The 15,762-nt window shown below is 40.1% G+C and overlaps 2 protein-coding genes across 2 annotated transcripts; one reads left to right on the top strand and one right to left on the bottom strand.

Moving 5' to 3' along the window:
* Positions 1–4,759: 4,759 nt before the first annotated feature.
* LOC129731340 (tumor suppressor candidate 3) lies at positions 4,760–6,488 on the top strand. Its single transcript, XM_055691240.1, has 4 exons — positions 4,760–4,970; positions 5,075–5,798; positions 5,933–6,095; positions 6,150–6,488. The coding sequence occupies exons 1-4, from the start codon at positions 4,884–4,886 to the stop codon at positions 6,163–6,165; spliced, it is 990 nt and encodes a 329-aa protein (XP_055547215.1). The 5' UTR covers positions 4,760–4,883; the 3' UTR covers positions 6,166–6,488.
* Positions 6,489–6,655: 167 nt separating this feature from the next.
* On the bottom strand, positions 6,656–9,646 carry LOC129731339 (uncharacterized). Its single transcript, XM_055691239.1, has 3 exons — positions 9,357–9,646; positions 8,585–9,297; positions 6,656–8,245 (listed from the first exon to the last, which is right to left on the bottom strand). Exons 1-3 carry the CDS (start codon positions 9,516–9,518, stop codon positions 6,733–6,735), a joined length of 2,388 nt encoding a protein of 795 aa, XP_055547214.1. The 5' UTR covers positions 9,519–9,646; the 3' UTR covers positions 6,656–6,732.
* Between the last annotated feature and the right edge of the window lie 6,116 nt (positions 9,647–15,762).

Genomic DNA, 15,762 nt, shown 5'->3' on the forward strand with positions numbered 1-15,762 from the left:
GGCGACTGTGTACAGCGCAGCTATTTCACGCACTCACCCGTTTTAACACCGGTCGTTGCTATCGTCTCTGTTTGACGTTTCATCCAGCATAAACCTTTAGCAGCGCTGTTAACGGGCTGCCAAATTCAAGAGCGCGATGCTTCCCGGAGGCCCGGCTACTATTTCTCTAGCGCGTTTAGCAGCGACCGGTACGGAATGAAGTGATGATAGAGCGCTACCAAACGGGGTATAGAAGCGCACTGTTAAGGATGCCCTAAGACATCTTATTGCTCCCTGGGGCCGAGAAGGATTTCCTAGTTTTCAGTATATTAAGCAGTTCATCGTCTTTAATGGCCATTTCATATCCCGACAGATCTCTTGGTGTGGCAACCAGCGGTTCTTCTACATCTTGGTATTTATCTTTAAAGTAGTAATCCATAAATGCTCTAGCTTTTTCTGTTGATAGGACTGTCTTGGTTCTGTGTTCTCCAGAAAGGGACGTATCTATTCCTTTGATAATGTTCCATAGACAACGTGATGGAGTCGACTCGTCTATGCGTTCAGAGAGTTCCTTCGTGTATTTTCTTCTGGCACTTCGGATTTCTCTTTTGAGTAAAGCTCTTTCTCTTTGTAGTATTATGAAATTGGTTCTTGTTTGATTTTTGATGTAGTCCCTGAGCGCTTCTCTTTTGTTTTAGTATAGGCTGTTTATCTTAGCCGTCCACCAAGTTTTAAGAAAATTTGCCTTTTTATTTTTGACTACAATAGTCGCATCTCGGACTGCTTCGGCAAAAATTTCTATCATTTCATGTGGGTCATATATGAACTGAGGTCTAATGCTGTTAATCTTTTCAACTACCTTTTCTTTGTTTAATCTCTTAATTTTTGCTTTGACAATTGGCGTGTTACCTTCTAGGGTGATCCACACACATAAGTGCTTTCCGCCTATTTCTTCCCCTACTTTCCATGTAGCTTTGGAAGCTATCCCTGCCGTCGTTAAAGTCACATCAATTGCCGATTCCTTCCTCCCCGGAGTTGGAATCATTGTTGCCGAGCCATCATTCAACACCAGTAACTTTCCGTCTCCTATGAGTTTTGCTAATAGTCTGCCTCGACTGCATTCGGGGAAGGCTGGACTCCACGAGTTATAGTGTGCATTAAAATCCGCACATATTATACATTCATCTTCTAGGCTTTCTATGTATCCAAAAAAGTCATCTAGTTCGTCTCGAACTTTTGCAGTGAGTGTGTTGTTTGGAGGAATGTAAACTGACAAGACATTCAATTTTTTGAAATGGAAACCATTAGGCTGCATAATTTTGACTGCTATTGCATCAATTGTCTCCATATTTGGAAGTGTAAGTTCTTCGTATTGTATTCCATTTTTAAGCAGAATACCGACTCCTCCGTAACCTTCTTTCCTCCTCTTAGATATTAGTTTGTTTGCTTTGAACGTAAAAAGTTCATCCTCTTTCAACCATATTTCTTGTAGCATGGCTATGCTTATGTTGTTTTCAATCAGTGTCGTAAAAAGTTCTTCTCTTTTCTCCATTGGTCTCATACTTTCTATGTTGTGTCGTAGTATTTTAAAAACTTTGTTCTCCATTTGTTCCGAAATTTCTAATGCCGTTCTCGGTATTATTCGGCATTGTTTGTGATTCGACAATTTGGTTTATTTCGGAGAAAATTTCAATTAGTAAGTGATCTGTTTCAATATCTGTACGAGATGTGTTTAGTTTTATTTTTAGATTGTCTCGAAGGTTTATAAGCGGTTCCAACCATGGCTTAGCCTGGAAGTGTTTTTGTAAGTCCTTTCTAAGCTGGGAAATGAACATCTCAAGTTCTGTCGCTCTATGTGGGTTAGTCAAATAGGCTGTCGGTGACTCATTTATTTGGTTATTTTCTTTTTGCACAGATTGTATCATTGTATTATCTTCCGCTCTTTTTGTGTCTCTGTTTTTGGTATTTCTTCTGTATGTCTAATTGTTTGGCCACTCGTATGAATTTTGCATTGGTACTGCATCTCTCTGTAGTAGCTCGTACGGGTTCGGTGTTGAAAAAAGGTTTTTGGCGGCTTCCGCATAGGTAGTTTTTGATCTCAGCATCTCTCTCACTATTTTCTCTCTTTTGACTCTTTCCGGGCAATCGCGTTTGGAAGCATTATGGCCGTTGTTACACTTTTTGCAGCGCGGTTCACTTTTGCACTCCTCATGTAGATTATGTTCTTTTCCGCAATTACTGCATTTTGGTTTACCTCTGCAGGTGCTTGCTTTGTGCCCAAGTTTCCAGCACTTGGAACACTGCTTAACTGGAAAAATGTACAGTTCCGTTCTGAATGCACAACCGAAAATTCTGAACATTCTTGGAACGTTTTTCCCTTGAACCGTTATTTTCAGATTTGTTGTGTTGATTAATTTTCCCTGTGGGTTTCTTCTCTTCATCCTTTCAACACACTTCACCTGAAATTCTGAGAACGTATTCTCAAACAACTCGTCTTCGCCAAAATCAAGTGGAATTCCTGGAACGAAACAAATGGTCTCTTTCCTGAAGCTTGGTAAGAATATTTTCAAGTTTGAATCCTTAAGACGCGTTTTTTGAAGTTTTGTGTAATCTTCTTTTCTGTTTAATTGCACCTTAAATCTGAAACGTCCGATTTTTGTTATCTCCTTGCAGTCTTTTAGACCCATCTCTTGCAGTAGTTTTCCTACTGCGAGTGGGTGTGTTGGAGCCAGACCGATGTCATAGCAACAGTTTCCTGAAGCCGCCGCCGATGATGATGGCGCTACTGTTGGAAATATGGTCATAAGCTCCGTTCATTGTGCCGCATGTGTTACTGTATGTATTTTTTGCGTGCTTCTAACTACATCGAATGTAGGGCTATTCGGAACGTGTTGAAACATGTTTGAACGTGACCATTTATGTCCTGCGCAAAATCTAAAAACGTTCAAAACAAAACAATCGTTTTTCGCTTTCTGCATTTCTTCACCCCACTTGCAGCAACAGTTGATCTCGCACGGACGGTGCTTAATCGGCTGTTTCGCAAGCACTGACAGCCTTTTAACATATAATCGAGCCAGAGAGCCAGAGAAAAACGGCTTCAAGCGAAATGTATGGGGATGACGTTCGTGACAGGGATGTGGTTGGAGCCCCACTGTTGAAGTCAACTGGTTCCAAGTAAAAGATGTCTGAAGGATTTTCTTCTGTTTCTATTGAGCCGGTTGTTTGGTTACTATTTTTCCCACCTTTTTTTGAGAACTGGGCTTCTGAATTTCGGGCGCCCCCAAAGTTGAAGACGCTGACCCTTGCGATCGCGTTAGCATTTCTATGTTACTACTGCTAGCAATCCTCAAACAAAATGGCCGACTATAGTGCGACGCGCAATTTCAATTAATGACTCGAATTTATACTAATCACACTCGAAAAGGAACAGTCTTAGCAAAAAGACTTTAGGTACCAAATTTAGTCAGCTCTACGGTTTTGTTATTTAAAGTTGCTATGCTACGTTGCAATTTTGTTATGTTTTTCACTCAGTTACAGCGATTGAAAATTATCTGACCTACAGAAAACGTCAAAATGGGCTGCGTGCACTGTCCGCCATTACCGCTCGTGGAAAGCTGGATATGGTTTCCCTAATTGGGCTGCCATGGATGATTTTCTTTCACATATGCGCTTGAATTCATGCTGTAAATTATCGACAATTACTACTAAAAATCGAGCTCAAAATATAAATGCAAAATTTTTCATTGATAAAAGATTTTTTACCAGTGTGCATAGCGAATCATATAATTTAACGTAAATTATCAGTGCATCGAGTATCTCAAATGATTTTTTGAATTCCACCCGTCTGATATTTCTGGATAATAAAGGCCCGAATACACACACGACGTGACAACGCCTTCCTGACGAAAATTGTCAGTACCTTCTTGAAACCTTCTGATGTGCCTTCTAGCATCTACCACCTTCCGCTCGTCTACACGGAAGGTGCAATCACGGCGTCTCGAACACCACCGTGTGCTAACCTTCTTGTCGCCATGCCACCCAATTCATGTTTGTTTATGTTTGTTGGAAGAACAAATAAGGCAGCACCAGCACCAAAATCACCAGCAGGCGGGAAATGATACAACACGGCGCTGCCAGCACCTTCACCAAAAGAAGGCAATACAAGACGGTGTGGAAGGCACGATACGTCTACACGGAAGGCAGTCCAGTACGCAGCCAACGTAAGGCGCGATTACGCCTTCTAATTTATATGGAGAAGGCATCATTACGCCCTGTGTGTATTCGAGCCTTCAATAAAAAATAAATAGAGGCTAGGTGATTCCGTTCAGAGTAACGACGTTTGACGTTACGTTCCCAAGCAAATCAACTCTATACATAACCTTTAAAAATCCAGCGACGCCAGCGACATTACTTATCTAGGGACTAAATAATTTTATGGAGGTTCTCCTCAAATAAGCTTTTTTTTCGTCCCTCAATCCCAAGATGTTTTGGCTTGCAAAAAAAAAGGACAACCAAGTGGAATCGCGCTCACTGACGACAGATAACCTTACTATGGACCATTCTCAGTTGTCAAAACTCCATTTGGTTAAAAGAGCGAATTTTTCGAATTTTTTGACCCCCTTTTCTTTTTAACTTCTCAAATAAGCTAATTTAAACTCATTTTGTGTTATCTTGCATGAGCGAAGCACACAGCCGTTACACGGTTAATTTACTTTTGCACACACCATTTCGTCGTTTCACACGAGAGTTAAGTGCGGAGGACCCACAAATCTGGTACACGTCACTGTAAACGTCAAATCTAAACAGTAACTGTTCTGTTCTGCTGTTCCTGTTTTGGCGATGAACTATCGTCTGCGAGCTGTACCGAAAAATAAGATTGCTCGAAAAAATAATCAATAAGTAAGATGAGAATTCTGATAAAAATTGCAATTCTGATTGCAATCTCGTTGTGTCTGTTCCACCATGTCCAAAGTCAAGGAAAAAGTCGAGGGGTAAGTGTATAATTTTGTGTAGAAATATTTGCGTTTGTTGAAGCCATCTTCCACGTCTACCAAAATTTTACCATTCATTAAATGTCAAAATTCTTCAATTTTAGGCTCAGCCACTCTCAGAAAAAGTGCAGCAACTACTGGAAATGAATGCAAAAAGACCGGTAATGCGTTTCAACGGAAATCGTTTTCGAGATTTCGTAAAATCGGTTCCTCGGAATTACTCGGTCGTCATCATGTTCACCGCGATGGCACCGGCCCGGCAGTGTGTGATTTGCCGGCATGCACACGACGAATATACGATAGTTGCCAATTCTTACCGTTACTCACAAACTTACTCTAATAAGCTTTTCTTCGCCATGGTTGATTTCGATGAGGGCTCGGACGTTTTTCAAATGCTTCGCTTGAACACAGCTCCGGTATTTATTCATTTCCCGGCTAAAGGCAAACCAAAACCCGCAGATACAATGGACATTCAGCGAGTGGGTGTTTCTGCAGAAGTTATTGGCAAGTGGATTCAGGAACGAACTGATATCCAAATTAGAATCTTCCGTCCACCGAATTATTCAGCTACCGTGGCTATTCTCATGCTGACAGCGTTTGTCGGTAGTTTCCTATATCTGCGCAGGAATAACCTGGACTTTTTGTATAACAAGCAAATGTGGGGATTTTTGGCAGTCATATTTTGCCTTGCTATGGTGTCCGGTCAGATGTGGAATCACATCAGAAGCCCGCCGTTTGTCCACAAAAGCCAAAACGGAGGTATAGCGTATATTCATGGGTCGTCGCAAGGACAGTTGGTGATTGAAACGTATATCGTTATGTTTTTGAGTAAGTATAAAATCATGCTAGTCACATAATTTCATGTCATTTTCAACGATAGGTTGAACAAAAGTTATTCCATGGTAGTTGATGAGTTTGTTTTATACTTCGAAGAAGTAAACTTATTGGATTATCATTCACAGATGCGATGATCGTTGTCGGTATGGTATTGCTAACGGAATCAGGCTGGCAAACCGATGCAAGAAAGGGGAAAATCACGGCTATCGTCGGGTTGGTGTTGGTGGCCGTGTTTTTCTCGCTAATTCTTTCGATCTTCCGATCGAAGGCGCAAGGATATCCCTACAGGTAGGATTTTGCAAGTTTACGTACAGCATTGGTTGAACTATTTTATTGTTTCAGCTTTTTATTCAAATAATATTAAAAGGCACGTTACTAATGTGGTTTGCGTACACTAGAATCACATATTGAATCACACACACTCTAAGTCTGATTCTATTACCACGTGAGTTTTTGGGTCTATGTTAGAATGATTGAAAGGTGTTGTGTCGTAGTTGAGAAAATGAAATCACATTGATTTTCTAGTGAAAACTAATTATTTAATGCGAAAAATGTTCCGTCATAAATAGTGAAATCTTACGATTCCATCAAATTGTTCACAGTGGTTTATTTTCCGGCTTTACCACAAAATATGGTAAATGATAAAGGTAGAATATAAAATGACCGCAGAAAAAACCAATAGTTTCAGTTGTTTTCTTTATGTTGAATTTTGCGATCAACTTGTAAGAGTTTGTCAGGCTAATAACGATAGTTTTGAAGTTTTCCTTAGAATTGTTTTCTCTGCAGAAAGTGTCCTCCACGTTTATACCTTCAAGCTTTCTTTTCATGTGAATAATTTATACCGTCAATTTTATTAAAATATTCTGTTTTTCTTTTGGAATTGATCGATAAAACAAATACATACAAACGAACAGATACCACAATTCTATTCCGCGCCACTGCACAAAAACTCTACAATAGGTTCAGGAATTCTTTCGTGATTATGAATCCCTTTGAACGATACGCGCTGGAATACACCCTCAATTATCAAATGAGCCGTACATGTGCCCTGTATCGTATTTGTATCTAGAAGTTGACAGCAAATCCACTGACTAGTTCCGTACTCGTCAATCGATGCAAATGAGTATCGATAATGTTTATAAAACACCTTATTCGGATTATCTCTTGTTTTAGTATTGTCTGTTAGTAAGAAAAACGGATGGTGCCTCTGTTCAAACGAATCCCACATAATGCCTCTACCAACAGGATAGGAAAACAGCTGCTTTTTCAACATGCTCAGTAAATTTTCCGAAATTCCCGAACTTGATGTGTCTTCCGTATTTTCAGTTGACAATTTCTTATCATTGTTCAGAGCAGATAGCTCTAGCTGATTGCCTTGCTTAACGCATTTGATTTCTTTTCCTGTGAATGGAGAATGACAATGTTCACCCTTCTGCAGAAATGTCTCGAACTGTCCGTGAATGATCAACTGCGCAGGACATTGCTTCCTCTGAAGGTCTACTTTTACACAAGACCATCTAGTTTCCACATCGTTGATGATAAGTTGAAGGTTGTAGATGTTATGACGATACAGTAGGGATCTGCTGCGAAAATAAATACAATCGCGGGAAAGAAGCAACATGTGATCCAAAGTATCACAGGGAACCTTCCTGACTGAGTATTGTTTAAGGTCGTAATCAAATATGGGAGCATATTTTGTAGGATGATTGTGTTCAATTTGACCATACTTGGTAGCTCGCTTGCCATCGTTAGAAATGGCAATCATCGCCATGCAGTTGTGTATATTCTCCCATATGCACTTCCAATATGTAAATCCGCCTGGTGCTCTTAAATAGTATTTATAATAGTACCCAAGATAAAGAATTTTGTATCTATTTCCTCTTGCTCCACAAACCGCGAAATTGCGATCCGAGTCTTCCTCTGCTAATATAGTGTAGATTTGAGGGATTGCCAACTTGGTTATAATCTTTGTATTTTTATTCTGCCAGTCCTGAGCTTTATTCTCACGAAATGGAGTTATCACATCCTCTGAGTTTGATTTAACTTTGTTTGCTTTTAACGCATCTTCAATTTCACGAGATGATACATCTGGATGGCTATGAAACCCTTGAATTTGATAAATCTTTTTGAAAACACCGGAAACCTCGACAGTCATTCGGCAACCTTTAGCCCGACATGACCAGATGGAAGTGTCGTTATCAAGATTGAAGTTTCTTAGAATATATCTATTATTATGATAGAAAAGATGCCGCTCATGGTCTCTTCCGTTTACAACACCGTGTAGTAACCAAAAGGATTCCACTCTTCCATCCTCTTTGAGTAGACAACCTTTGCCAGGGGGGCATTTCAAAAGTCGTGGAATCTCAGATCCATGCGTGTGTTTCAATTTAGGATCGAAAATAGCAATTTTTCCATCGGCACTGATCGTCACAGCATTTCTGCACGGAAAAAAAAAGTTGTATTAAACAGAGATTTGTTCGGTAACTATTGCATGTAATTTAAAAAACATATTATCTGTCCGAGCAATCTGTTAGGATCAACCACAACCTACATCTCATGAGAAAGTAATTGAAATAAACAAGGTAGTAAATCACGGAAAATGAACGAGAGAAAAGTGATAGCTTAACCAATAAGATGAATCCCGTTGATTTAACCTAACTACTGTGTGATCTGGGAATTATTTTTTGAGATTCATAGAAATCTGAACATAAGTAAGCCGAAGTGACTCAAAAGCATCAGTGTTTTTCTGTTATCGAGCAAAAACGCATACCACTTACTTGCATTTGACCAGTTGTTTCATCTCACAGTACCATAAACTAGAACCATCATTTTTCACATTAACAAAGTTGAACGTGAAGCCAGCCACATATACTTTTGCTCTTCCCTTTTTCTCCTTAATAACCTCAAAGTTTCTCTCATCATCAGCAGTCCAAAGCATACGAAAAATCATTTTACGATCGGTTTTCTGACTACTTTCCAAAGGTTTGCTTCCCAGTGCATCAAGTTTTTGTCTCTTAGCATTCACCTCTATTAGATTACTTTGCTTGCGTTTATTTTGTGATGCCGAACCATCAAGTATTTCGTTATTTTTCCATTGTTTTTCATTGTCAGAAAGACTATCGCGCGATTTACTATGTAACTGCTTACATATTTGCTTGTAAGTAGCAAAAGATAGCAGTTGAGAGCGACAGAGATTACATATTTGTGCCCCTAAATCTCGGTAGTAATTCACCTCAACTCCTATGCATTCCTTAATAATGGCACAAAGATCACTGTCAACTTCTGCGCCTAACGGAAATACGACCTGCAGATGTCCGTTAGTACTTAGGCATAATCGGCAGTACTCCTCACCAGCACGGAAACATTCCTGCGGTAACTGCCTCAGAAATAAATCATTACTTTTTCCTTGGTGACTAAACCAACTAAACGATCCTAATTTATCACAGCAGTCAGTGCATATCGCCCTATTTGCGTCTCTATCATAAACGGCCTATTGAAAAGAATTGTTGCTTAATGGTTTTTGATGACCAAACGATAATCAAAACTTACCACAATATCCAAACAAGCGAAAATTTGTTGTCTGTATAGTTTAGATGAATCGTTCGAAGAGAAAAGTGCTGATAGAGGCCGACTCGCAGAATGGCAGAGCCAGCAAGTATTATCATTCGGTACGACGTTTAAAATAGAGAGCTCCGTTTCACTGCTCATCATGCGGATTGTTGAGAATCATATACAGAAAGATTTACTAAGCAAATTACAAATCAGATTGATGTACTTTTTAACGTTTTCAACACCTTTAGCAGACAAGTAATAAAAACACGACGAATTTATCAACAAAATAGATGACATTTCTCATCAAAGTAAATAAAATCCGGGTACCTTAATGCGTATAAATAGTTGTCAGAGGAACAAATATTTCAAAGCAGAGAGAATGTTGTAAGCCAAACGAACTGTCAAAATCCGAGCCAACCGAACAAGATGTTATGTATCTTAACAGCATTTTTTCAGGCATTGTTCCTAACATTTAGAAGTCACTGACAATATCTTTGATGGTAAAATTATTGTCAGTGGCAGGGTTGATATTTGTTGACACTCTTGAGTGAAAGTGAAAAAAGCATCCATAAACGTTATTTTTTACAATCCTTTCAGAGTTCTCCCTTCCCGCTTTTTGCATGGAAGTGAACTGTCAAAACACCTCATTATATTTCATGCGATGAAAGCAAGACAACAAAATCAGTTTATCAGTTAACGAAGATTGTCAAGGCATCGGTCAGTGTCAGTGAAAAAGTGTTTCGGTGAGGTTCATTTTGGCTGAGTGGACTGTTTGTTTTTCTTTTTCGCTTTGAAGTGAAGATCATTTGGTAGGATTTGTCGTCAAATTTTATTCCGTAACCGTGAACGATGCGCGCGATCTATTTCATCTGAGTATAACAGCACGTTACTAGGACGAAAATCTAGTGTATCTGAAAGAGTGCTGCGATCATTGGAATTGAAAATGATTGGCTGTAATTTGAAAATGACTTTTATCAGCACTGGTCGGTGGTATACATCGTATTTTTTTTGACGTTGACTAACGTCTATATCGAAGTTAGGCCCCTGAATTTAAAAATCTAGTAATTCAACCAGGGAAAACCAGAGAAAAGTGGTCAGGTTTTGAGCGCTTATTTTGCAGCCATCTATAATCAGGTTTTCGAGGTTTTGGCATCAATCGATCAGAAATTCTTTTACGGTTAAATTTATGTAACAAAAACAAACTATTGTTTGAGATACACTATTGAAAAATTGGTAATTAATATCGATTGTCTAAATCATACCGCGCAGCCAATCACTACCTCTCTTCCCAAGCACAGTCGACACTAACGGATACAATCGATCTGACTTTGTTGTTATTGTTGTTGTCACTTTCTGTTTCCGATATTTATGCTGCTGCTAGCGGAAAAAACCTTGCAAATATGCATCTTTTTGTTGGTGTTAATTTTACGACAGCGGCCGGCGCCCCATCATTCTGATTCCAAAACCGCACCAGTGACATGCGGACGCTAGGTGATAGCAGCTGAAAGGAGGAAATACAAAATAGTACCGGTCATCTCGTGCCGGTTTCACCCGTAATGCTGGTGGCTTTAGTAGTAAATGGCTACTGCAAAACACTTAAATGGCTGGAATTCTGGACGGACTAACCAGGAAACTATAATCGGCAACTGGCACCTTTTGGTGCCTCGAAATTTTGGTACAGAAGCGGCAAATTGAATTTTCTGTTTTACCAAATGCTGCTGCTAGCGGAAAAAACCTTGCAAAAATGCATGTTTGTGTTGGTGTTAATATTATGACAGCGGCCGGCGCAGCTTTCAAGAAACATTTGTCTTTACCATTCCATCATCTATGTAGCCCATCCCTCTTTCTATTTATCTGACGAAGCCTTGGTATAAAACGTATCGTTCGAACATTTCACCCCATCAGTTTCACTACTAAACCGTACCGGATACATACGGACGCTCGGTGTTAGCAGCTAAGAGGAGGAAAAACAAAATAGTAACGGTCATCTCGTGCCGGTTTGACCCGTGATGCTGGTGGCTACTGCAAAGTACTAAAATGGCTGGAATTCTGGACGGAAACCAGTAAACAAGAAATCGGCAACTGGCACCTTTTGGTGCCTCGCAGTTTTATAATAGAAGCGGTTAGTTGAATTTTATGTTTTACAATTGCTGTTGCTAGCGGAAAAAAAACCTTGCAAAAATGCATGTTTATGTAATGTTAATTTCACGACAGCGCTAGGTGTTAGCAGCTGAAAGGAGGGAAGACAAAATAGTACCGGTCATCTTGTGCCGGTTTCACCCGTTATGCTGGTGGCTGTTAGTAATAAATGGCTACTGCAAAATACTAAAATGGCATGAATTCTGGACGAGAATAATCGGAAACTGGTACCTTTTGGAGCCTCGAAATTTTGTTACAGAAGTTTTGTAAAAGAAGCGTTGCAATTCCCTCTACTATTTGCTTCAATGGAATATTTTTTTTTTTAAGAATACGGTAGTCAACGTCATGCGGTCGTGTCTTGAATACCACCCTCCTACTTTTTTTTTCGGGAGGGCTTTAAAATTCATTATTCAACTTTGAAGATAGTACCACATACATAAGGCATACGTAACATTCAGGAAGAAATCTTCCAAAAAAGTTGGTACAAAATGAACTACTCGAATGGTACCAACCTCTGAAGAAATCACTGTTTGAGTCGTTTTTGAAGGCAGTGTACCCACAGAGAACAGACGTTCATCTTATTTTCAAAAGATGTGTAAAAACTTGCAACCGTCATTTAACAGTAAGTGGTAATGCTCCCGCTATATGGCGCTCGTGTCACTTTAAAATCAAGCACAGATATCGATAAAATATCGATACAGCGATATTTATGCAGTGCAACTGGGGCACCACAAGACAGATGTCGTTAGTGGATTAATGTATTTGGATTCAAATTTTTACACGATTTTCAAATTTTTTTATATGAACGTGAATGTCTGTTCTCTGTGGTGTACCTGCGCAGCCCTGCATTTGTCTCGTTCCTACACGAAAAATGCTGCATTGATTTTGTAAATAACTTTTTGACAGTTCCTTATGGGATTTTCTTTGGGGCTCGGTAAAGCCGAGAAAAAAAATTCATTTCGTTCATTATTAATCGAGCAGTTTGACAGGACGAGTTACGGAGTGCTTTGGGGCAACGTGTACCGGAAAAAAAACTCCAGTGTTACGTATGTCTTATGTATGTGCCTCAACGGCGATATAGCTGAGGACGACCAACCCCCTTAACTCCAGGAGGTTAAAGAGGAGATCGGCCGGCTGAAAAACAACAAAGCAGCTGGACTTGGTCAGCTCCCTAGCGAGCTGTTGAAACACGGTGGTTAAGCACTAACTAAAACGCTACACTGAGTTATAACCAGGATTTGGAGGAGTGGATGCAGGGTACTATGTGCCTGATCTACGGAAAGGGCGTGGAACAATACTTACTTACTTTTATGGCGACAGATCGTTAAGATCCTATGCCGAATCTAGAATAAGCCTCCACAAAACTCGGTCTTGGACTGCTCCTCTCCAGTCTCCTCTTACACCCACTGCTCGGGCATCCTCGTCGACAGAACACATTCAGCACGTGCGAGGGCGCTGTCCCCGTTGACGTTGGTCCATACGGTTCTTTGCTAATTATTATCGCAGACAGACGTCCAAGCTGAGTTCCAAACTTGTGTAAAGTTTTTTGTAGTAGCAATCCGTAACCAGATAGCGCTACCAGTACCGCCAGCCTGGTGCACCAGCGAAAAAAAATGTATTGTAGCGATAAGGTCACCAGGCGGCGCTAGTATACAAGTGATTTATAACGCCATTTACTTTGAAAATTTACACGGAAATTTTGATCAATGTTGTTCTTGCTTGGACGTCTGTCTGTGTTATTATCTTTGCCATTCGCTCATTCGCCATTCGTGCTGCGAGGTAACATGCCGTGTTTTATCAGCTTGACAATATCAGCGTGTTTGTATACTTCGTACATCTCGTGATTCATGTACCTGCGCCACACCCCATCTTCTAGTTTGCCTCCGAATATTGATCGCAGGATTCTACGCTCGAAGACCCCAGGCGCTCGTCGATCGGCCTCTTCCACGTCCACCATTAATGCTCATAGAGCGCCACCGGGAGGATCAGAGTCCTATATAGCGCAAATTTCGTTCGGATCTGTAGGTTATGGGACCTAAGCTGGCAACGCAATTCGTAATAAGCCCTATTCGCGGTCGCAATCCGTCTCTTCACATTGCGGCTCACATGTCACGAGAGTACCAAGATAAACAAATTCGTCGGCCACTTCGAACGTATTGTGCATTTGAATAAAAATTATCAAAACGTCGCTAATAAACTGGCAGTCAAGCTCACTTCCGATGTTTATTTTTGTTGTTCTCGCAACACTGCAACCATCTCAGCCGCAACTGCACTGTCAGTTCGACTTACAAAAACAAATACATTGAAATCATTCCCGCAGTCCATGTTGTGTGAACACGCAGTTGTTCTACGTGTTTGTGTTCGGATTTGAACGAAATTTTTGTAGCAACCGATTGATTTTCGGCAATGCTCAAACTGCAATTTTATTTTGATTATTAGCCTAAGTTCAAATATTAAGTTACATAAAACTTACAAGAAGTGGATTCACCTTAGCCGTTTACACGCCTGCTTCCCTATCTACGGCTTATCTGTTTTTCTATCGCAAATGTTATTTGTGCTTTGGACCAATTTGTGGTGAGCTACTCTACACCGATCGAATATTTTCTCTTATTTCCTATTTATTTCAGCTACCTACTACAGGACGAACGAAACTTCCAGGGTAAGTATCTGTTAATTTTGATTTCAGGAAATACCGACGGACGCTGTATCTATGGGATCAATCAAATTAATTTTCGAATTTACACTAAATAACTGTTTCTTCAGGTCGATTTTTACTCACAATTTTCCACAAGTTTTCAGGAGCAGTTTTGTAACACCTGTCACGATTTTCTTGACTCTCGTAGCTAACTCGATTTGAATAATTATTATTTTCCACTTTATTTTTCCAAACTTCTACTATGCATTTGTAATGGCAATTTATTTACTTCCTATCCTCCATGTTTTTACTATAAATAATCTATTGCTTTTTCTCTCTGGTTACTTATCTTTGCCTATCTTCCCTGTCCATCAAACGTTTAGCATAAATGTCAAACGACATCCAAGACGGTTCCAGTGTTGCCTGCGGTGTTGTGACAGTTTGTAAAGTCGGAAGAAAGTTCGGAAGTCGGAAGTCCGACTATATCCCCATCCATCTCCACTGCAGCACCAACACCCGCAAAACTACCACGCAGTGTTTATGGTGAGTCCAATTCTTTTAGCTTCCTTTCTGAAAGCCGTAAAGCCCTTCTCGACAGCTCTACGGTTAACATTAATAATATCAATGTCGTCCGCGAAGCCCACCTGCCCTTCGTAATGCGCCTTCTAAAGCTATGTTGAACAGCAAGCTCGAGAGCCCGTAATCTTGATTCAAACCATCTAACGTCACAAACGCGTCCGAAAATTCGCCCGCTGTCCTGACGCTTGATGTGAAACCGTCAAGCGTCCCACATAACAGTTCAATTAGTTTTGTTGGAAAATCATGTTCAAGCATTTTTTTGCCACAGCTAGCTGTGTTTCACACTGTATCGTACGCCGCCTTGAAGTCTAGATGTGTGTCTGCAAGTTGTGTTCTCGAAACTTGTCGAATTTGTCTCAAGGTGAACATCTGGTCCGTTGTAGATCGTCCCGCTCGAAAACCGCATTGGTATTTTCCAATAATGGCTTCTTGCAACGACCTCAGTCACTGGAACAGAATACGGGAGAGAATTTTATAAGCGGAATTGAGGAGGGTTATGCCTCGATAATTCCCAACAAAAAATTTTGTTGGATAATGGCTTGTTAAACTATAGTTCAACCGAAATCCACTGAATAATAGCTTATTAAGCTGTAAATCAACAAAATTGCTTGTTGGGTTACTACAATCGAGTTTATATCCCTTTTTGTAATCTGAAATATTTACAAGTGAACACTCAAAATAAAGAAAAGCGTACAAATACGGATGTAGTAAGAGATTCGACTTGGATCATCACTTATGTCAATTACCAAAAGATCCAAAAGTGCGCAAGGAGTGGATACGGTTTTGCGTGAAGCCTAAGAACAGCATACCGCTGTTCAATATCGGAAGCAGGCTTCGAAATGGTCATGGTAGAACCACTTGCCACTGCGATAATCGTGTTCTTCTTCCTATGACGCTATCAGGGCTCGCTGTCTCAATACATTCTTGAACAAACATGTCAAACGAGTGTCGCCACCAAGACGTTTTTTTCCTCAAACGTATTTTGACATTTTTTCTAGAGATGTGATTTACGCACGTTGAGTGCGAACATTTGGAAATCATTCATATCAT

Source organism: Wyeomyia smithii, chromosome 3, assembly GCF_029784165.1.
Source record: "Wyeomyia smithii strain HCP4-BCI-WySm-NY-G18 chromosome 3, ASM2978416v1, whole genome shotgun sequence".
NCBI classification, from domain to species: domain Eukaryota; kingdom Metazoa; phylum Arthropoda; class Insecta; order Diptera; family Culicidae; genus Wyeomyia; species Wyeomyia smithii.

Coding starts and splice junctions, on each gene's coding strand:
- LOC129731339 (XM_055691239.1), bottom strand. CDS start 9,518: ATGATGAGCAGTGAAACGGAGCTCTCTATTTTAAACGTCGTACCGAAT. Junction 9,298..9,356: donor TCGCTTGTTTGGATATTGTG/GTAAGTTTTGAT, acceptor TCTTTTCAATAG/GCCGTTTATGATAGAGACGC. Junction 8,246..8,584: donor AAACAACTGGTCAAATGCAA/GTAAGTGGTATG, acceptor TTTTCCGTGCAG/AAATGCTGTGACGATCAGTG.
- LOC129731340 (XM_055691240.1), top strand. CDS start 4,884: ATGAGAATTCTGATAAAAATTGCAATTCTGATTGCAATCTCGTTGTGT. Junction 4,971..5,074: donor GTCAAGGAAAAAGTCGAGGG/GTAAGTGTATAA, acceptor CTTCAATTTTAG/GCTCAGCCACTCTCAGAAAA. Junction 5,799..5,932: donor GTATATCGTTATGTTTTTGA/GTAAGTATAAAA, acceptor TATCATTCACAG/ATGCGATGATCGTTGTCGGT.